Source organism: Haliotis rufescens, unplaced genomic scaffold (genome assembly GCF_023055435.1).
Source record: "Haliotis rufescens isolate VD_foot unplaced genomic scaffold, xgHalRufe1.0.p SCAF_4, whole genome shotgun sequence".
In the NCBI taxonomy this organism is placed as follows: Eukaryota; Metazoa; Mollusca; class Gastropoda; order Lepetellida; family Haliotidae; genus Haliotis; species Haliotis rufescens.
The window spans coordinates 28,759,806-28,783,187 of NW_025964112.1; the positions used below are offsets into that span (position 1 = coordinate 28,759,806).

The 23,382-nt window shown below is 38.8% G+C and overlaps 3 protein-coding genes across 3 annotated transcripts in view; 1 reads left to right on the forward strand and 2 right to left on the reverse strand.

The window, feature by feature from the left end:
* The window catches only part of LOC124150121 (obg-like ATPase 1), a 410,349-nt gene that overhangs the window by 369,320 nt on the left and 17,647 nt on the right, over positions 1-23,382 (reverse strand). The window lies entirely within an intron of this gene.
* On the forward strand, positions 14,307-16,087 carry LOC124150119 (putative nuclease HARBI1). Its single transcript, XM_048381878.1, has 3 exons — positions 14,307-14,405; positions 14,545-14,656; positions 15,180-16,087. The coding sequence occupies exons 2-3, from the start codon at positions 14,545-14,547 to the stop codon at positions 15,572-15,574; spliced, it is 507 nt and encodes a 168-aa protein (XP_048237835.1). The 5' UTR covers positions 14,307-14,405; the 3' UTR covers positions 15,575-16,087.
* LOC124150120 lies at positions 15,717-20,170 on the reverse strand. The gene is made up of 6 exons (XM_046522044.2): positions 18,805-20,170; positions 18,172-18,239; positions 17,814-17,966; positions 17,373-17,411; positions 16,954-17,004; positions 15,717-16,544 (listed from the first exon to the last, which is right to left on the reverse strand). Exons 1-6 carry the CDS (start codon positions 18,993-18,995, stop codon positions 16,297-16,299), a joined length of 750 nt encoding a protein of 249 aa, XP_046378000.2. The 5' UTR covers positions 18,996-20,170; the 3' UTR covers positions 15,717-16,296.

Consider the following 23,382-nt stretch of genomic DNA (forward strand, 5'->3'; position numbering starts at 1 on the left):
GAAACTCCAGATGCTGTGAATACATTTGGTGATGATGAAATAAAGATTTTGTTTCATCAGTTTGAAACCCCACTCACATCCAAATGAGTTGGGTTTGACGCCGCTTTAAACAGCATTCCAATTATATTGCGGCGTGTCAGTTTAATGTGGGAAGAAAGCCTGAAGTGATGCAGGTCTCAAGACGTTTACCACTTTGGTGAAACCCACAAGCACGGGTATGGTGCTGACAAACCTAGAAACATAATCGGGGTGAACTGGGATTCAAACCCACAATCACAGGTTTCAGGCATGGGAAAGGGACGCAACTCTGCACAGCGAATCATGGCGCCTAAGACGTCTGGGCCACCCGTGCCCCCCTCTCACATCCAAGTAGACACATTGGAAAATATTTTGTTACAGTGGACATCAGTGAAAAGACACATACTTAGAACTTTGAAGTTAGAGGAATCTCTTGACTTCATATCAGTATCATTATGGGATAGAATTGCAAGATCAAATGACAAACAAGGATCCCTAAAGGATATCTTAGCTCTAATCAAGGTAGTTCTCTCTCTTCCAGTAAAATTCCTCTCTGTGTGAAAGAGGATTTAGTTGAAAAAGAGTGAAGTCTGACTGGAGAGCCAGACTTCAATGTGACAGTTTGTCTGATCTGATGTCGTCAGATGGACCTGATCCAATGTTAAAGATTTCATTCCTGCGAGATACCTGTAGGCATTTGGATAAAGCCGATGGTGGTGGAATTCAGACATAAGAGATGAGGGTCCCACCCTGACTTATTGTGGTGGCACTTGCTACAGTGGGGCATGTATCTGAACACGTCCTTTGCGCTGCGGCGGTAGAACAGGTCCCATGTTCACAACAGCTTGGAATGGACCGGACTTCCCGTAATAACCCTGGAACCGGGGGTCAAAAACAGTGTCATACTCTTCAAGAAGCGACTTGAAACTGGCCACTACCAATGGGGGAATAGTAGAATCAGGATCTAACTTGACAGGGCTAGAGTAGTTTGCGCCCTGGTGATGAACAGTTGAGGTTTTAAGACACGAAGTTGGAGGGTCATGGGCTGTCGCATTGTTGTCCGGTAGGATAGCAACTGGTCTGACTTGACAAAAGTGTTCATGTCGTCTCACGGCCTGTGGACTATCAGTCAAATTTGGGATGCGGATCCTGCCTGAGACACTTGTTAAGAGGCTAGGTGGAGGCCACATGTAGTCGTCTTTTGTAGTCACTTGTCTAGAGTCGGTACGTGGCTCAACTGCCACGGTTCCATCTTGAGAGTACATGTCGTCGGGAAGGCTGACCTCCAGATATTCACCAGGCCATACTGTAGCAACACGGGGAGCTCGTATAAGGCTTGCACGCCGCACAGTGTGACGAGTGGTCGGTTCGTCGGTAGAGCCATAAGTATATGTAGCATTGTCACCGACGTGCACTTGTTGTTTAGCTGGTCGAGTGTACACATCATTGCACTCAAGGAAGGGGGTTCCTGCAATGACATCGACATCGAGGTCCTTAACAACCAAGCCTTCGAACAAAAACTGTTTGTCATCGCGCGCAAATGTCATGCAGGTCTCTCCAACGACTTCTAGGGGCGAGGATCCATCTGCTTGATGGGCTGACTGTGATGACTTGGTAATCTTAGCATCTAGACGTATTGCGGCTGACAGGCGAATCATGTTGCCGGTTGCTCCAGAGTCGAGTGTGAGGCGGACACCACGATGATGGTGGAAAACATCAATATATGGAGATTGGCGGACCTGGATCCTAAGTGCTGAGAGGTTAGACTTAGATGATGTTGGGGGCTCGATGGTGAAAACATCCTCTGTCTCCTCATTGTCATTGTCGTTTATGTCTAAAATGTGCGATATCTGTCATGTATTTCCTGTCCCGTTCTGGCAGGTGTGGGCACACACTGAGGAAGTGGCGTATGTCTGAACGACCAGCTTGGCTGCACAGAGGGCACATCTTGTTTGGGCGTTGGGGGGAGGTCTTTGGAGGTCTGTTGGTAAATGGAGATCTTCGGTTGCCATCTGAGGACGCTGCAGCCCTCATAATCTTCACGTCATCCCCCTGTCCGTATTTCATCTAGGAGAGATGAAAGCGCCTGTGAGACTTCCGGTTTGATGGAAGCTAAGGTCCGTGAGCGTAGTTCGGTTCCATATCTTTGCTTGACCAGTCTTGGCAATTCAGGGTGAATCAATCGTAGCCATGTGAGTATAACAAAGTTCTCTAAAGTGGGAGAAAGTTCCTCGTCCTCGTTGATTATCACTCCATGGTGCGTAATAGCACCCTCCCGATGCAAGAGATTGTCCACAATAAAGGCCATGAGGCGCTGATATAAATCTTCTAGGCGTTCCTCAGGGTCAAGCTTAATGTCAGAAAAGTCTATGAAGTGAGCTCCGGTAGACTGAAATCCATAATGGAGTCTGATAACTTGCCAGATCTGACCAATGGATGTAGAATTCTTCACCATAGTGTTCCTTGAGATAACGGGGCAATAATTGGCTACTTGTCCAAGCATAAGTTCCAGGGCACTGACCTTTTGTAGAGCTGTTCGTCGCAACGCGACGGGAACCTCCTCATTATCATCCGTAAATCCATGCAAGGGAGCATGGGCGGTTCTCTTGAGCCATGTAGCACCTGTCGCTAGGAATGGAGCAAAGTTCCGATCTAGTGACAATGTATACAAAAAAATTTGACGCCAGTTCTCAAATGAATTAACTGTCTCGTGTTTGGTTAAACACAACTGTTTAGGTGCTCTCGCAGTACTAGCCACGATGAGGGTGTAACTTGTGCTATCCAGTAAAAGCAATACTGACCGATCGTCTGCTGTGAAGCGATTGTGATACTTTGAGTGTTTTGCACGATCCAACCGAATGTCAGGTGTGGGAACTTGTCCGTAGCGCTGCCACCACGCCAGTAAGGTTTGACGGACACTCTTAGGCCACTGACGATTGGGACACAAGATGGAGAGGCTTTTCGGTTGCGAGAGGTTTTATTTCCGAACACCACGAGGCGAGTACAAAATAAAGAGCGAGAGAAGAGCGAAGACAAGGGAGGTAACTCGGGAGTCTTCCGTACCGCTAATAACCAGCCAACACTATTGGCATAAGCATTGATTCTGGTCCTGGGCAGTCTCCAGGTTGTGAGGCAGAAGTACCATATCAGACTATCTAAGCAATGTCGGATAGAGATGCACATGTGGAAAAATTTTCTGAACCAGTGGAATGGCATCTCGTTTTTCCATGACGACCATATCACATCAGCTCCGGATCTCAATCTGTATACGGATGCAGCTGGAAGTGTAGGACACGGGGGATATTTTGATGGGGCATGGTTCGCCCAGGCGTGGCCTCAGGACGTTAAAAACAGTCGAGACTCGGCACAATCAATTGCTTGGTTGGAACTTTATCCTATTGTGGTGTCGGCCATTCTCTGGGGACGACATTGGACACGGAAGAGAGTACTGTTTCATTTTGACAATATAGCTACTGTGGGTATTATTAAAAAGGGTCGATCAAAATGTATGGCTCTGATGCGGACCCTTACATGGCAAGCAGCTATAAATAACTTTATTGTGTTAGCTGAACATGTTCCAGGCTTCCAAATAACATTGCAGATGCACTTTCCCGTTTGCAGTTCAGGAAATTCCGAGCCCTGGCGCCCCACGCAGAACTCCATCCAACGCCTTGCCCACCCAGCTCACAAGTGATGTGGACCTGAACCGTCACCTGGACACCCTGTGGTCAGCTGCGATCAGTCGACAAACCAGAACAGCATATTCTACAGGATTTCAGTGCTACCTAAAGTTCATGTTAAAGTTCAGTTTGTTCAACACACTGGGTGCCAGCAGCGTCCTGCCACCAGTTAACGAAGCCTACCTTCAGTACTTTCTTGCACATTGCTTCGGCTTCCTCAAACTCTCACATGACACCGTGAAGACTTATCTGGCGGGAATCAGATTTACTTACCTACAAGTGGGCATCAGGACACTGTTTGACGATGTCTCAACCGGTGCCCTAAATCGGATTCAAACTCTACTCAGAGGATACAAACGGGCCCATACACCAGAGCGGAGGAAGAGACTCCCCATCACTTACCATGTGCTATGTAACATCATCAAGCGGCTCAGGGATGGCGTGTTCGGTCCTTTCAACGATTTGGTAATGGAATGTATGTGTCTTACAGCATTCTTCGGATTCTTGAGATGCGGTGAACTCACATGTTCAGCCAACTTTGATCCCAGTAGGAACATAACTATGAGCGACATTAGTTTCGTACATCATAAAAGAACATGTGTTATAACCTTAAAAGTGTCTAAGACTGATCCCTTCCGACTGGGCGTTCACATTGCCTTATTCGCTACTGACACTATGACATGTCCCTACTCGGCCTTGTCCAAACTGTTTTCCATTAGAACGCAGTGCAGGGTTGCATACCAGGATCCGCTGTTCGTCAATCGGGACAATCTACCAATATCCAGGACTGTGTTTTTGTCATGGTTAGATAGGGTCCTCATGTTGACTGGCTACAACTCCGCCGACTACTCCGGGCACTCATTCCGGATAGGAGCAGCTACCACGGCGGCCACCGTTCACATCGAGGATCACCTCATTAAGACTATGGGCAGGTGGACGTCGGACTGTTATGCCAAGTATATCAGAACGTCCGATTCCACCTTAGGGCAAGCTCACAAGGCTATGTGTCACCATCACTAGGTACCATATTCATGTTATTTACCTATATTCTTAATTCTTTGGGGGCTCTCGGTTGCTAACCTCATTTGGGTGTCATAAGCCACTCCATACTCAGAGCATGGAAGGCTTGTGGCCCCCAAAGAACTTACGCTATTTCGGTACTGTCCGGTCAGCACGACCAGTACTAGCTTAACTCTAGGGATCGTCCGGGTCATCGGACCCCAGGACCGGCATATCCCTCTCACAGCTACAAAGTCCGGGTCCATAAGTCCCTCACTTTTTACGCTCATATAGTGCCACAGGATGATAAATGGTCCCTCACTTTTTACACTCATATAGTGCCACGGGATGATATATGGTTCCTCACTTTTTACACTCATATAGTACCACAAGATGATATATGGTCCCTCACTTTTTACACTCATATAGTGCCACGGGATGATATATGGTCCCTCACTTTTTACACTCATATAGTGCCACAGGATGATAAATGGTCCCTCACTTTTTACACTCATATAGTGCCACGGGATGATATATGGTTCCTCACTTTTTACACTCATATAGTACCACAAGATGATATATGGTCCCTCACTTTTTACACTCATATAGTACCACAGGATGATATATGGTCCCTCACTTTTTACACTCGTATAGTGCCACGGGATGATATATGGTCCCTCACCTTTACACTCATATAGTGCCACTGGATGATATATGGTCCCTCACTTTTTACGCTCATATAGTGCCAAGGGATGATATATGGTCCCTCACTTTTTACGCTCGCATAGTGCCAAGGGACGATGTATGGTCCCTCACTTTTTACACTCACATAGTGACAAGGGACCATATATGGTCCCGAGAAAATGCCTTTTTCAATTGTGAATTTAACACCAAGGGAATGACAGCGGATTCTGATTATGCACCCATGTCACATTCACGTAAATATTTTCAGATAAAATCCTTGTTCATAAGAAATAATATGACAATAGTGGTCAGAAAGACATGTTTTCAAAACTGTACACATATTGACCTAAATACATTCCTGTTCACTCCTTTACGAACAAGTTTACTTACAAGTTTTGTATATTTTTATCGACTATCGGTAATGGCGGAATGGTCGGTACACATGAGAAAATGACAGTGTATATTTCTATTACATTTATGACCTTCATTGAATGAAAATATGAAAAGCAAACTTATAGAAAGAATGCTTTGATAGTGAACACCAGTTTGGTATAAGTTATGGTTGTTGAAGAGAAGGTTATGATCCACAATTGGAAAATGAGTGACATATGCAAGAACATAACAAATCCAAGTTACATGATTGCTGTGCATCATTTTATTCCAATGAGTTTGCCTTGTCTGGCCACTAATTTCGACTCCGTACACTTATCAATTAGCACAGAATATTATGATATGACACTCACAACTTAGTGAATATGCATATACATATTCACATCAGTTGACATTTACTGCAAATTTAAGTTTTTAAGAATGTCATCATAAACTGAAAATTGAACTCGACACCATTTTTAACAATTTTGTACCTAGATTGGTTTCGCATGTGGTATATTGGTTCCAGATTCTTTGGAATACATGAGCGGTACATCAATATTACACCTACTGACTACAGTACAGGAGTCTGGACCAGACAATCCAGTGATTGATGTCATGAGCATCACCATGCAATTGGGATACGATGACATGCATGAACAAAATCAGTGAGCCTGACTACTCGATCCCGTTAGTAGCCTCTTACGACAAGCTTGGGTTTTACAGCAAGCTTGGGTTCCTGAAGATCTATTCTACCCCGATTCAGCACGGGTCTACTAAAGTGTCACTCATAGACTTATGTATACTTTACCTTTTCGTGTTTACGCTTACGGCTGATGATTACCATGTGCGTTAGCATGCCTATGTACATTTTCGATTTGTTTTTCCTTTCCCTGAAATTTGTAAAATGGCTATGATTGGGTTGCTGAAATAGTACTTTCGGTGTGACTAATGTTCATTTAGCTAATCGAAAGGTATATATACTATGTAATTATTTCATTTACCAATAAAAATGCCACATGAGAAAATAATATATGAAGGCATAATGTGTAACTTCATCATTCTGCAATGAATGTCAACATATGGCAGTAATTAAATCTATAATTTGTGTCATATTTATACTGTACTGTCAATTCAATAAGTATATAATGATCTTTTTCGTATTTTATGGAACATGGTATATATAATTAAAGTCTTTCATAAAAATATGTTCAAGGACGCATCCATATGTATTTTGATTTACGTTGTCAACAGACAATCGCGGTCAAATATATCACAAGCAACATGGGATCATTCACACAAGAATCACCACGACAAATGTATAAATTATTGAAAGTATTTTTTTTATGTAAAATAAACAAGGAAATATTTTAATATCATGTAATGATCATAAATGTTATCAAATAATCAATATTGTATATATTAGTCAATGTCGTGACAAGTGATTTTTCACCTGCCAACAGGTTAACAAAGCCAATATTCCCAGAAATATTTTAAGAATGTGGGAAAACCAGTTTTGATATCATAACTGTGTTGTAACTCTGATAGGGACACAACAATGTTTTCTCCATTCACTATATTAATTATTTTACTTACAACCTTAATAAATCATTTTTTTTTTTAAATACTCTTTGCCAATCTTTCATTTATTATCATAGAAATACACAAATGAAATTTTTTTAAAAGTGAATGGAATGTTTGCCTTTCAAAAGGTCTCATACATGAGTTTCAGGCCTATCAGTGCAATGCTAACAAGTCAACAAATAACACAAGCCATCCAATCACAATTTGTGTGTGCGTGTGAGTGAGAGAGATCTGTGTTTCTGTTCATATGCTACTTACTCTGCAAGTAAGTGCATGCTAAGAATTAGTCTTCATTGATGATGCTTATACGTAGTTATACTTTACCTAAATACATGTACCGAAGATTTATATCAAATGGATATCGGTAAAGAAGTGTGTCCTATCAAGCGTGTGCGCTCACTCCATTTGTGTGTTCGGATATGTTGACATTGTGGTGGATAAGTACCGATCTTACTCCATTTGACAGACACCTCATGACAATGTAAGACTTTAGTACATAATATGTTGTACATATTAACTGACCAGTTAACACATATCACACAATCAGCTAATTCTGTAGAAAATGCCAAAATGTTGTCACCAACAAAAACATGCCACTCTTGTTATGAAAACAATTTTCACTTCTGTTTCAACACTATCAACAGGATATAGTACAGGGGCTGGAATTCTATGTATTGAGATTAGAAAAATTTTTTACTTAAAACTGTGAGCCTGATTCTATTTTTCAGATATATACATTGTAACAACCCCCAGGACTACACCCTTCCTCCACAGTCAAGACTCTAGGAATGGGAGCCGGTCACCATTTCAGAAATGAGGGAATTACTGGGCCGGTACAGCTTACAGGACTGGTAAAGAAACCAAAGATTTCCTCTTACTGGAATGAGGGGGTTCACACAGAGATATGGTATTTAATACTTATAACATATTATTACTTAAAACGATAGATTTATGACCATGATGACTAATATATATATTTTTTTCAGCTTTTAAGGTCAGTTTAAGCTATATGATATCATACTGCTCACCTAGGTCTAATTTTACAGCAAGATGGCTACTGGTCAAATCATATAGATAATATAGTAGATAAAGTAAGCCCAATGATTAACAGCTTTAGAACATTCAAATACCGCCTGTCCAGAAAAATGCTCCAAAATATATATTTATCATTTATTTTACCAATATTCAACTATTGTGACCAGGCATTGGTATTGGAAAGGCTACATTTAGACACACTAAGAACAATATGTGGAGCTACTCGTGGTACCAGTTACGAGTCTCTATACTCTGAAACTAACCTGACACCCTTATCCAAAAGACGTCAATCTCATAAATAATATTAAAAACATTTTCCAAAATGGTTAACAAGTTGGCCCCTGAATATCTATGTAATCAATTTAAGAACCTTAAGAATGCTACAACAGTTAACTACCACAAATCATTTTTACCCAACACAGTGCAAATGTGGAATATAGTACCAGATAATGTTCAGTCAAAGTATACTGTGATTGACTTCACTAAAGGTATCGCCACAACAGAAAATCCTAAAATCTTTGGCTTTAACTTAGACTATGTTACCGTTTCTGTCAAATTATCCATTGCTGCCTCAGATTAGGATGCAGTGATTTAAATGCATGCAAATATCACAAATATATCCATGAGTCTAGTACCTGCTCCTGTGGATATCATTATGAGGATACTACACATTTTCTTTTCATGTCGCAACTACTACAATCTTTAGAACAATATGTACTACCATATAAAGGGATATGACTCGGATTCAGTATTATATGGAAATGCTACAACATCTACTGATACTAACCTTGCTATTGTACAATCTGTCAATTTGTTCATTGCAAAATGTAAAGGATTTAAAATTTTAATTTCTCTTCTTTACGATTACATCATTCAAATAGTTGTTTGTATGTGTGATATGCTGGCAGGGGTGCAATGATACACCTAGGTCACGATACAATATGTATCTCAATACTTACATCACGTTTCCATACATATCTCAATACGCTATGATACACATAGTGAAAAGAGAAGACAAGAGATAAATGAATTAAACTTAGTTTATTCAAATGAAAATTTAAATGAAAGTGAATGAATGTTCATGAGTCATAAAATATATACTGTAATAAGTATTATAACTTAATGAATCTTCTGCCATTTCCATGTAATGGCTAGCTAACACAAAAGTAACAGTCCTACATGACTAGACAAGTACCAGTAACTTGCTAGCAAAGGTTGACATTTTCCCCCCCGACATGTTTGAGTTAGAGACCGCTCAGCCAATCAGAAAGCTTGAACTGCTACTGATATACATAGCTAGCATAGCTGCTGTATTTGAAGACGTCAGTGTGTGTAGCGAAAATAATATTGTCCCTATGTTTTTATGACTCAGTTTGAATTTGAAATTCATTAAAAACACATTTAAAACGTATCTGTGATAAAAGTTTATTTATAAAAAGATATTGTGAAAAATCGAGATACAGCACCTCACAAATCGTGCACCGTATCGCATGGAGTGAATCGCGATGCATCGGTGTCCCAAGTTATCGTTTCAGCTCTATATACTGGTATGCTGTTTTGTTTATGTACCGATATATGTATGTGTGTTTTTGTGTGTTTTTGTGTGTTTTTGTGTGACTTGTATATTCACATCATAATATTTGCAAAAGTACGTACAATTAATCTAAATATATTATTTTATGTACAGTTTACTCTTATTAATTGTTAAATGTCCTTTGTAGGGATAGGTGTTTAAACAGGTTTAACCTGTTCACCAATCTCATTCCTTTCTTTGGAAATAAATATTGTTTAAATCATACTGCTCAGCTGCTGACAGTGAACACTATACAGTGAAGTCACCCATTGTTCATGATGTCACAAACTGATAACATTGCATTTGATTGCAATTTTACTGAGAGTTGAAATTTCATGTTTTGTTTTTCTCCCTTTCATTAGTAGGTTTTATTAAATGACATAATAGAAGATCAGGAGTTTTGGTTATACTCTAGTTATTTTTGTTTGATTCATGCATTTCACTTTTTGTAAAATAATAATAATATTTGTAGTGATTACTTCATAAATTATGCTTATGATTTCTTTCAACTTTCCAGGACACCAGGCTTCGGGTAGGTGATGACAAGAAACTGTTTTCAGTTGTTGCTCCACGTGATTCATGCAAGTGATAACACGGAGCCAACTCCCTGAAGACAGCCTGGTGATGAGCTCCTCAACAAGTTCAACAAGTTCAAACCAATGTCATCAAGTCATTTGCATCAAACTATCAGTATGTATTGTTTTAAATGAATGTAAACAAGTTTATGTGTATTATTCCAAGATCTCTAAGTGAACTTAAGAAACATCATGTGTATCAAGCCATTCATATTGGTTTTGATAAGTTTAATATCAATCAGGATTGAGATTATTTGTTTAATGTATCCATCATTAGAAAACATGTTAAATGCATTATGTACATATGTGTGTGTATATTTCACAGGCTGGTCCAAATGTGTGTGTGGATGAGAGGGTCGTTGGTTTCAAGGGGAGACACAAACTGAAGCAGTACCTGGCTAATAAGAAGAAAGACAAGTTGGGTTTGAAGATGTGGTTTCTTGCTGAGTCTGAGTCTTGCTACACTCATCAGTTCCAGGCCTCCCTGGTCAGGAAACACAGATGTGCCAGACCACGCATGAATCAGAATGTGGGACACCACGTGGTCATGGAACTGATGCAGCCTCATCTCAACAAGGGCCATCACGTCACCCTGGACAGTTACTTTTGCAGTCCTGGCCTTTGTCGTGCTTTATATGACAAAAGGCACTTTCTGCACAGGTACTGTAGCCGTCCGGAGACAAGAGATGCCCAAGTCCTTTAACGTACGTCAAGAGGGGCTTGACGAGAGGACAAGCGACATCAAAGGTCCAGGTCCCACTGCTGGCTCTGGCCCGACAGGAAGATTGTAACCATGCTGACAACGCTTGGTACACCATGGTTAAGATATTTTTAATCAATGCACAAAGACATTTATTCTTTAGAGCATTACATCATAATAAAATTATAATGAAAAATATGTAATGTTTCTGTTATCAAATTAATATATTCAGATGTTATTTGTGACATGTAATGAGATATTAGTTAATTTCAGTATGGAAGACTGCCCTGATGCTAAGGAACGGACCTTGAAGATCCCTTCTGTGGTAAACATGTACAATCATACCATGGGAGGGGTATACGTCATCTCATTTCTCAAATTATTTCTTATGTTCTTTCAATCATTTCATACATGATGTTCCAGGGCTTCTGGTTACAATCAAAGAATAGATTATTATTGAGAGCAATAAGTTTAACACCGCTTTAAACAGTATTTTCGGTTGTATCACGGTGTGACATTTGTAAATACAATTGTACCTATGCCATTGTTATTAAGAGGCCCATAGGGTCTATCGCTCACCTGGATATTTACGCAATCCTATTGGCATAAATGTATTATTCTCTTCATAACAAACAAATGTATACAATGTATCTGTTTATTATAGGGTGGGAATAATATCGGTTTGCATGTTATGGTCAAGGTTCTAACTCCTTTGCGAGTGCTGGACAGATGAACAGAAGGGCCAGTCCTGGTAGCATATGTGCATTCCTCTCATTATGCTCAGCAATTGTACATATGGTTATACAGTGGGGATCTTAACTGTGTCCAAGTTATAAACTCTTTTTAGCCCCAGCCCTTAGTCACCGGGGGTGAGGGTAGGGTTCAGCCCCTCCATTTCTCCAATTAAGAGTCCCCACCAAAGCCAAATTACCCCTATTTTGACCTCCCTTGTCGTATGATCAGCCCTTCCATTAGTACAATTTTGAATTCTCACCACCGGAGAATGCTTCCAACCAAATACGGTTGATATCTATCTCTTACTAGTCTTAGTTCCAGAGAAGAAGTTATTTAAAGCAACATAACCAAATTACCCCCATTTGGCCCCGACCCACAGCCCCTTGGGGGGTCAGCCCCTCCATTTGTAAGATTTTGAATCCCCACCACCTAGGGATGCTTCAAACCAAATACGGTTGATATCTATGTCTTAGTTCCAGAGAAGAAGTCATTTAAAGCAATATAGCCAAATTACCCCTATTTGGCCCCGACCCTCAGCCCCTTGGGGGGTCAGCACCACCATTAGTACAATTTTGAATCCCCACCACCTAGGGATGGTTCCAGTCAAAGTTCATTAATTTCTAATTAGTAGTTCAGAAGAAGTTGTTTGAATAAAATGTTGACGTACGGACGACACGGCATGGCATAAGCTCACCTTGGTCCTTTGTTCCCCGTGAGCTAATAATAATACATTTTTCTTTTAAATGTAAGTTGACTTTTTGACTTTTCATTTATAAGGACAGGGATGAGTGATTGACCCTGAAAGGGTACTTGTAAATCTTTTGTCTGATATAGTTATCAGGTATCACAACAGAATTTGAGAAACAGGGCTAGAACTAAACTCTAAAGCTTTATTAGCCTGGGTAAAGATATGCCTTTGTAATGTGAAAACAATGCAAAAATTTAGAAATTTGTACTTGCCCGGAGGATTTGTATTAGCCTCAGCCTCATGTTAAGTTCTAAGACTGCATCAAACTGAAAATTGTGCCTCTTGGAAACATCCTCTGAATATTTCAATTATTTAATTGTATTGCAAAAGTGGTAAACATATAAACATACATATTTCTGTCTGTAACAATTTTGCATAACCCTTTATTTTATTTCTTCTGTTCATAGACCCATGGAATAAACTTTGTCAGAACATTGAACAGAAGTGAAATGAAATGGTTTTTTTCCTTCTCAATGATTACATTCATATCTTCAGCAATAAAAAAAAAAATCAATGTAATGAATATAAGTATGGAACCATTTGAAAATAATAATTCTTTTTAACAACTCCGGTTAGGGCGCAATAATATTTATTCAACTAAACTACACAAAATGACAACATTGTCTAATAACAGTTGGTTGCTGATGCAAGGCAAACAATATCTTGGCACCATGCAATGTCATAGATAAGCATGAGAAACTCCCTCATAAAACATGTACATTGTGTACATAGGCGATGAATACAAAATAAAAATAATGGCAAAGCGGTTCAAGACCTGGCCCCGAGGTTATAAAACTTCCCTGAGTACGATTTCATGCTCAAATCCGGTTTCGTGCTCAACTCAAAACTCAGACTCAATAAACGGAGGTTATAAATAATCTGAGTACGTTTTCGTGCTCAACTTGAGCATGAAATCCGTACGATCTCAAGTACGCTTTGGACCGTGCTCAACGCTGAGTTCGACAACAACAATGGCAGCTCACCTGCGACAGACGCGACAAGCGAGGCGGAACACCCGTGTTCCGAGAGTCTTTCGAGATCGTTCTAACCCGCTGGAAGATTTAGATGTCGAAGAAGTTTTTGACCGTTACAGATTTAGGCCAAATACTATAATATATTTACTTGGTCTACTCGATCTGACCAGAGAGACAGCTCGTAACTGTGCGATTCCACCACTGTTACAGTTGCTGGTATGCCTTCGCTTTTTGGCGACAGGCGCTATGCATCTGCTGGTTGGGGACAGCCTACGTGCAGTTTCGTTGCAAATCTCCAAACTTTCAGGAAGGTTTATTAAATTCCCAGTTGGAGGAGACGCCGTACGAGCGAAGGAGGCATTCGGCAACATTGCAGGTACGTACATGGGATTTTCCCAATGTAAACACAAATAAATGATTTCATTGGTGTGATTCGCGTCAGTGCCATTTTGATTGGTCAGTAAAAAGAAAATGGGTCAGAGGTCGAGGTCATGTATATAAATAAAATAAAATTATAATCAAGCGATAGATCTTAGGATGGGCTGTAAATGAAACTAGTAAACATTGCCCAGCGCAGTATGCTATCTATTGTGACACCATGACACGTTTTACTTACAGGATTCCCTAACGTAGTAGGGTGCATTGATGGGAAGTTCATCCGGATACAGCGGCCTACCACGAACGAGGGAGACTTCGTGAACCGGAAAGGTTACCATTCCCTGAATGTACAGGTAAATGGGCATAATTGTACTCCATAACTATTCGTTATAATGTATGTGTTGGTTTAGGGGTGGGGAGATGTATGACTTTTGTAATTCTTATGTATGTATTGTAAATTGGAGTTTAAATTTCTGATTTGCTATCCCACAGATGTGCTGTGATGCAAATTTCTGCATCACAAGTTGCAACGCCAGCTGGCCGGGATCGGTGCATGACAGCCGTATTTTCCGGACGTCAGCACTGTGCAGGCAATTTGAAAATGGTAAGACACGTTTTTAGAACAATTTGGTGAAAGTATTCTGCAAGTGAACAAGCATATAGTTTATCCTGTTACAAATAATATAAAATCATTTCTGTAATAGTAATTATAAGTTAAGATGTAAATTTAAATCAATATGCAGACATTTTTGTATGACATCTCATTGAATTGAAGTGACATACAAAGGGCAATTGCTTTGGAACCCTGGATAGACATGGCATAAAATCTCAGAATCTCCATACCCATTTTAATTAATAAATTAGATTGGATTCATATCCTCATTTTCATTTTTTTTTTTCTCACAAGTTATTTTTTAACTAAACAATTCCATTAATTAGGATGAATGTATTTGTTCCTGGGAAAAGGTTTATTTCATTCATCATGTTCAAGATAAATATTGAAATATTTCAATTCTTAATGAGACAAATTTTATTCATACATTATATGTACTTTTTACCAGTATTCAAATCATAAAACAATCTGTTATTCTTTCAATAATATATAACCTTATTTTATTATGTTTAAGGACAGTACAAAGGTTTTTTGCTGGGGGACTCTGGCTACCCATGTCGTTGGTTCCTCCTGACGCCTCTACTGAACCCCACCAACCGTGCAGAGGAACGCTACAATGGGTCATTGTGCAGGACAAGAGTGCTCATTGAACAGACCTTTGGTGTCCTGAAACGGCGGTTTCAGTGCCTGCACAATGAGCTCAGGGCGACCCCAAGACAGGCTGTGACCTATGTTGTTGCATGTGTTGTGTTGCATAATTTGGGTATTGAAAGGGGGGATATTATAAATCATGATGAAAATCTAATGCCTCCATCTTCAAATGTGAATAATTATGTGCCACCGGTTACAGGTCCAAATGATGGAGCTGATGTGAGACGGCACATTATTCAAACATTTTTTAGTCGATAAGCATAGGAACATTTATTCACTACAATTTAATCTATCTGAATTTGTGATTTCAAATGTATATCATCTCATTTAATGATTGTGTGAGTGGTATTGCTCAGTAAGTCAGATATGTCATGACAGACTTGAATACATAATCAATTTGGTCATTCAATGTTTTATTCAGATACAAGCAGTGCACAAAATGGAACAATATTTAATTTGTATAGTCTGGCCATGCCAACAGTGCAGATTTATTTGTTGTTTAACTCCTTACTCAGCAATATTCCAGCTATATGACGGAGGACTGTACAGTAATTGTGTCTGGACCAGACAATCCAGTGATTGATATCATGAGCATCGATCCACGCAATTGGGATCGATGACATGTATCAACCAAGTCAGTGAGCCTGACCACCCGATCCCGTTTGCCGCCTTTTACGGCAAGTAAAGTGGGAAAATGTTATAATATAAAGCACATACTACGGTAGAAACTACCATTTTTAGTCAACAAGTCCTTACAATGATAACATATAGCAGAAACCTGAAAAATGGCATATGTCTACAAGTTCTTTCATACATTGACAAGTGGACACTTTGGCACGAACTGCAGGACTAGTTCAAATTTCTAACATTGCACATTGTGACAGAGCAATTCAATTCATATTTGTTTCTTAATTTCTAAATTTGAACAAGATAAAGAGTTAGCATTTCTACATAACTCTCTTTAGTAATTTTGATAATAATTATTCTTCAGTTGGACATGATTCGACAAGAGAAACACCAAATTCCGCATTCATTTTTAGTTGGTAGTAGACTGATTTCCTCTGCAGCATTTGAATTTCAATGTCTAATTTCTTTTGATTTTTTTCTAACACTTCAATTTCCAGTTTCAGCTTCCTCTGTTCAAGTTTGATCCTTTCCGTGTCCTGTATCGTGTTGTCATATGTTGCCTCAGCTTGTGTTCTTTTTCGTTTGCGCCCGGTCTTTTTGTCTGTAAATATAATGAGACTGACTTGTGTACTCTGCGTCATCTTTGGGAGTATAGTATTGTTGATAGCATTATGGGTGTTAGTGTGACATAAATATAATTCGAATATATTTCCTGTCTCTTAGTATTTTCAGCTTTTGACAAGACAGTGAATGTATTGTTTGGGGTAATACATGTATTAGCATCTTGCTATGAGTGTTTTCATTTCTATGCTTTCAATAAATCATACAAAGGTCATAGTTTATTAGTAGTAGTATTATACTAGTATTATACTAGTATTATAGAAGGATTATGCAAACATAAATTTGATCTGTAACTGCAATCTTGAATATACTGAAATAAACTCTGAAAATGTTGATTATTTAGTATAGTAATATGTTCTACAGATATTACTCAGATCCTTCTGATGTACCTTTTGCTGGGATGTCTTGCTCATCAATGTGATGTGCTTCACCTTGCAGACCTGTAAATAAGGGGATACAATTTTTAACATTGAACAAATGCAAAAAATTATTGTATCATTTTCTGACATTTATATATTTAAGCATTCAATAAAGTCACAAAATAAAGTTATACTTTAATGTTATTAATTGAGAATAATTACATTGATTGTATACCATGTGTCAGCTCAGACAATAATGTTATGACAGGAATAGCAAACTATGCTCTACAATACATGTTGGAAATTTTGGTATTATGTTCAAGACATGACCTATATAAGGGAGACAACCCACAGACTGAGAGTAATTAGATATATGTCCCATGTTATAGATGTGATTATGTATAATAATACATGTTAATAGTATTCAGACATATGATGATATGTATTACCTTCTGGTGCAGCGGCAGCTACATCGCCATCATGAATGACTGAAGTGAACAGAATATTAAAATACAGTAATGCAGCTATTTTAATAATTTTCGGGTTAGAATTGACAAAAACAATTGCATTTGTGACTGAAATTGTGATGAGTGATTAATTTGATTATCTGACAAATATTAATCATTATTTGAATGATTTTGTACAAGTGCAATTCACAACAAATGTATTCATTACTTTGATCACAGGCATAAAAAAGTTGTTGTCTGAAATTTTTGTTGTTGTTTCCTTTGTCTTTTGTCAGTACTTGATTTGTTTGTACTATATTTGATAAGTATTTTTGTCATCCAAATACATTGTCCCAGGTGATAGGTCTCACCATAACCAACATTAATGAGAAATAGTTGGCTTTAAAAGTTACATTAATCTTTTACATATTGAACTGCCCATACCATCAGTGTCAATGCCATGTTCTAGGCCATGAATACCTGGCCTCCCCTCCAAAGACTGACAGAGGACCTCGTCCGCGTTGGACAGTGCTGGGAGTGGAGGCCCTCCTCCAGTTGTGGCCATTGACCTTTTGAGGCCGTCGATCTTGCTTTTAGCTACAATACAAACTTGCAGTTTAGTTCAGTAACAATAACATATATATTGAAATATTAAATTTGGGTTTCATTGACATGTGTTCATGTGTTATTGAGGGATAAACATGTGTTTCATCAATAATATAATAACCATTTAATACATTATGATGGAGTAACAATGTTGACACAATATGCCTCTTAGTATTTTTCTAATATAAAAGAGTACCTCTTTGTTTCAAATTGAAGTACTTCTTCTTCACTTCAATAGCCTCCCTTTTGGCATTGATGTGTCTTCTGAAAGTATATAAAAGAAGAGATATAATTTGAAAATTAATATACAGAACATGTTTTCTTCTTCACAGTCAGGGAATTGTGGAGGGGAAAGCCCATGAAAATACATGTCTCCATTTAGATTACCAGTATATACAATAAAGTTAATGCAACGAAGAATCACATTTTCGACTGTTTACTTATGCAAATCTGCATGGGCACCACATTTCAACGCATGATCGAATACAGGACTCGTTGCGATATGTCACGCCTACGCCTGAGAACTTTATAACTTAATTACCCCAACCTCCACTCGAAATTATTTGGAAAAGAATCCACTAAAACTGTTTGGAGGATGTCCCTTGACCTTGACCCTAGACACAGCCCCCCCCCCTTACTTTTTTACTCGCTTATGACAGGTATACTTTGTTTTACCGAACACATTAAAAAAATCAGCATCGATCAATCCTGTGTCATAAAAGTTGAATGAACACTTTGCGCAAGACGTATTTATAACTTAACTACCGCGATGATATAGCGTACCATGCTGGAAATGATATTAAACAACAATAACATATGAACAACTTACGTGTTGAGGATATCCGTGATGCTTTGCCATCCATCGGTCCGCTGTCGATGGATGGACTTCACACCGCTTCCCTTTATTTCGCCGAACAACAGTTGCTCTCGCTGAACGACTTCCTGTATGAGACAAACCTCCTCCGCTTCTGACCACCCCTTACCCCGCCTTCTCGATTCGGTCACGCCCTCCGTTGCCATTGTAAATAAGCAGACGACAACATCCGGGTTGTTTTCTTACCATTCTTGACGGAAGAGTTCCAAATTGCCGCTTATATCATAAACAAAGATTCCTTTGAGCATGCTCAAGCTGAGCGTGAGTTGTTCTCAGCTGAGTACAGACTCAAGATGTTTTATAACCTCTGCTTGAGTACAAATCTCAACTGAGTACGAACTTGAGCATGAGCATGTATTTGAGCACGAAACTGAGTTGAGCACGAAATTTTTTTTATAACCTCGGGCCCTGGCCAGACTTTGCAGAGCATAAAATATCATGGATTGAAACTACTTGAATAATTCCTAATACAGCCACTTTACCTACTTGTTTAATAACAGATAGGTCTTGATGCAAGGCAATGAAATTTCTTGGTAAGCTTTGCAGCATGAAGTGTCAAATGAGAAACTCCCAACATAAAACGAATACATTGTGTACCTAGGGGATGAAATGGGTTTTTTTTAAATACTAGCAACGCAGTAAAAAAACCTGTCAACCTTTGCAGAGCATAAAATATCATGGACTGATAATACTGGAATAACACCTCATACAGCAAAACTATTTACTAGTTTAATAACAGTTGCATGTTAATGCAAGGTAATACCCTATCTTGGCCAACTTTGTAGTTGCAGCATGAAAAGTCATAAACAATAATGTGCACGAAAACACCCTACCATGTTTTGTTAATTGTTTCTAAAAGGTTTTTAAGATTGACATGGTACATAACCAGTATTTCTTGTAGCCTAAATTCATATTCTTACACACACAGATAGGTGTAATGATTATGTTTTAAATATTTGTATATGATGACAATTCAAAATGGGAGTTGTTGTATATGTTGTTGTCCATTGACAAATGCAATAATAATTATTATTACTGATGGTCAAGGGGTGATAACTCTTCATTTTTTTTAAACACTTGACCAGTTAACCATAACATATACTACTCTAAAAGAATGATTAATTTAAAAACATTTTGCAGTAGGATGGTTTTAACAATTTATCGGAATACTAAATTCATCTCAGAAATAAAATGAATCAGGTGAATCTAATCTTCAACACTGAGTTATATTGTCATATACAGATTAACAGACACAACATTTTGCCTAACACTCAATGACGTTTTTGAGATTATTCTCAACGTTGGTTGGTTGGTTTGTTGTTTAACGCCACACTCATCAATATTCCAGCTATGTGACGTCAGTCTTTTTATAATTGAGTCTGGACCAGATAATCCAGTGATTAATATCATAAGCATCGATCTAGGCAATTGGGATCGATGACAAGCATCAACCAAGTCAGCGAGTCTGACCACCCGATCCCGTTACGACAAGCATAGTCCCCTTTTGAGGCAAGCATAGGTTGCTGAAGACCTATTCTACCCCGGTTCTTAACAGGTCTATTCTCAACGTAGTTTAATACATTGCCTATGTCTTTAGGGTCTTCTGCGCTAAATGCAATGCTAAGTTGGCAAATTATTTCGTGGAAATAGTCAATCGGACAATTTGACAGAATGGTCAAGATATCATCATATCGTCTTGGTCAAATTTCATTTTTGTCTTGGCGGTTCTCATTGCAACTGTGTGAACCCATAAAGATAACCGGTTGGGGATATAAGAACTTACCCCGAGATACTCGATCGGTGGTAGTTTTATTCAATTGTCTGCATGAGGTATCACGGTAAATGTCTATTTCATGTGAGAGCAAAACATGAGTTGGACACGGGTACAATTTGACAAGTGATCGGCAAGTGAAATTTGGAATTGAATGCTGAAAAGAATACCTGTTGAAAAATAAACCAGGACAGATAATCAAACGTCTTAATATTATTCAGGTATCCTTCATCTTTCGACCCTTGCCGAACTAGGCTGGTATTATGGAGGTACATTTTGGCTGGACCAACGAGTCTATCCTTAGTCCAATCAAAATGGCACACCGAAATCGAAATCCAGTTCGTAAACTGTCATGCAGATTTCGGTCAATTGCAGGATTTGCAAAGCATGTGCACCGCCAACTCATTGTCAACAGATATTTTCCAAATCATTTCATGTTTTTAATCAAGGTGCTCACGTGATTTGATGCATTTCGCGATTATCACAATATAGATCTTGATTATCAATCAGATCGTCCGGACTGGGTGCCATCATTTTGTGTGAAGCAAATGCAAGTGATACGAGAGGCGGAATCTCATTGGTCCATAGGAGAGGCTTAGAGGGGACATAACTGGTAATAGCCACTGATGGCACTACAATCGAACTCAGTAATTCCAGCCTAGTTCGGCAAGGGTGGAAACTGGACCTTTGAAGTCAGTTAACTCCCTTGCCTCGGGAAGATGGGTATCTTTTTGGTTCATGATTATTAATACATGAAATGTCAAATAAGTATGATACATTCATACAATACAAATAGCAAATACCAAGTTTGTCCAATCTCATTTAAATCAGATCTAAGTTCTCAATGCCGCTACACAAAGATCTGAGGACATCCCATTAAGGGTCATGTCAGAACAATCTTTCACGAACTTTGACCGACCATTGAAACGACCATTGAAAACTGAACAAACGCACATTCCGGAATGTCTAATATATGGTTGCGACTGTATAGCGGTGCTTCCCACGTACTGTGCAACACCACCTCTGTTCAAATGTTTATCCCACAGAAGCGATAGATAGACGATAATCTTGACGGAATCAGTCATACGAGCCGTAACTATCATTCGGAATACCCCGTGTTAACGTTTTTGAGGTTGCATGATTTGAAAACACATTCTGACTGTCACCTTCATGTTCTGGTAAGTGATGCTTTGATTGGTCGGATGAAAGGTCATTCTGACGTGACTCGTAATGGGATGTCCTCAGATCTTTGTTTAGCAATAGTGAGAACTAAGATCTGATTTTAATGACATTGGAGTTTGTCTATATTGACATCAAAATGGCGGCCATTTGAGTTTGAGAAATAATATGTGCAATTGGTGTGCTGTTACTCACTATCCCGTCTATTATTTTTTAACCAACTTCTGATAAAACGTTGTTGAGGGACGTTAGGTTGAAAGTGGCTGTTTGAATTAAGAAAATATCATTTATTCAAATCCATATTCGTGACCAGTGTGTACTGAAGATTGTATGAGTTAAATGTGACCGAAAAAATATGACAGCGGTACATTTTGTGACGACTTGTAATTTTCATAGAAGATTACTTACATTAGAATAGGGATCCTAGACGACTGTGTAATGTTGCATTCTGATGGTTAGATCTACCATTGAAAAAAGGTTTTATCAAAACAAGAAGAAGATTAAAATACACACTTATTACGGGATAAATGACTGTGATAGGTGTTGAGCATTAACTGTAAAAATTGAATGAAAGGGAGGTAACTCGTGTATAATGCAATTAATATTTTTATTAAATATGTTTTCACCTCAGTACACAATAAGAATTACTTTGAATAATGAGAAATCATTGTTTTAAGAATAATCAAAGACACTTAACTTTGCCCAAACAAGTCCATCACTGTATGGAGCTCAGGGGCATCTGCTACACCAAAATATGATATTTCCTTACAACTACAGTCATGTGCAACTTATATTGGCCCACCTTCAAAATGGCGGCACATTGTTTACATTAGCAACCTCGTCTTTCAAAGTCAATAACTTAAAATCTATTTTCACATGCCTTTAATATTTTGTGAGATGACCTTTCATCTTTATAACATGCAAAATCCGCTTTGGAATCATCGAATAATCATCATTAATTTTCTATAATGTTCAAATCAGGTGACTGAGCTAGCCATTCAATCGTGTTTACTTGGTTGTCTTCCATTTACTTTTTTACTTTTGCCGCACGATGTATAGGGGCATAATCGTCTTGGAAGACATAATCTTCTTCGTGAAAATGACTGGCAATAACTGGCCACAAATTAGTGTCAATTACAACCATTTATTTGTCAGCATTTATATTTCCTTCTACGGGAACTAAAGTTCCGACAACCTTAAAAGTGATGCAACCCCATATCATCAAAGACACCTTATGTCCCTGGGGTGGGCACACACTCTGGCCTGTATGCTTCATCGGACTTCCTCCATACATACACCTGGTTTTCAGTACCAATAACAATTTTACTTTCGTCTGAAAATATCACCTTTTTCCAGAAATTATCTACACTTTCTTTTTTCCACTCTTTACACCATGAAACATGTTTAATTCTATTCACCTGGCGCACAACCATTTTTTTCTTAGCAATCTGTCTTAAGTTTCCTTCAGAGTGCAATGCATGCTGGACACTTCGTTCCAAAAAACCTGATCCTCATTTGAATTAAATTCACTGGTAATTTCCTTCAAAGTCATTCGTCGATTATTATTCGTGAGTCTTATTAAC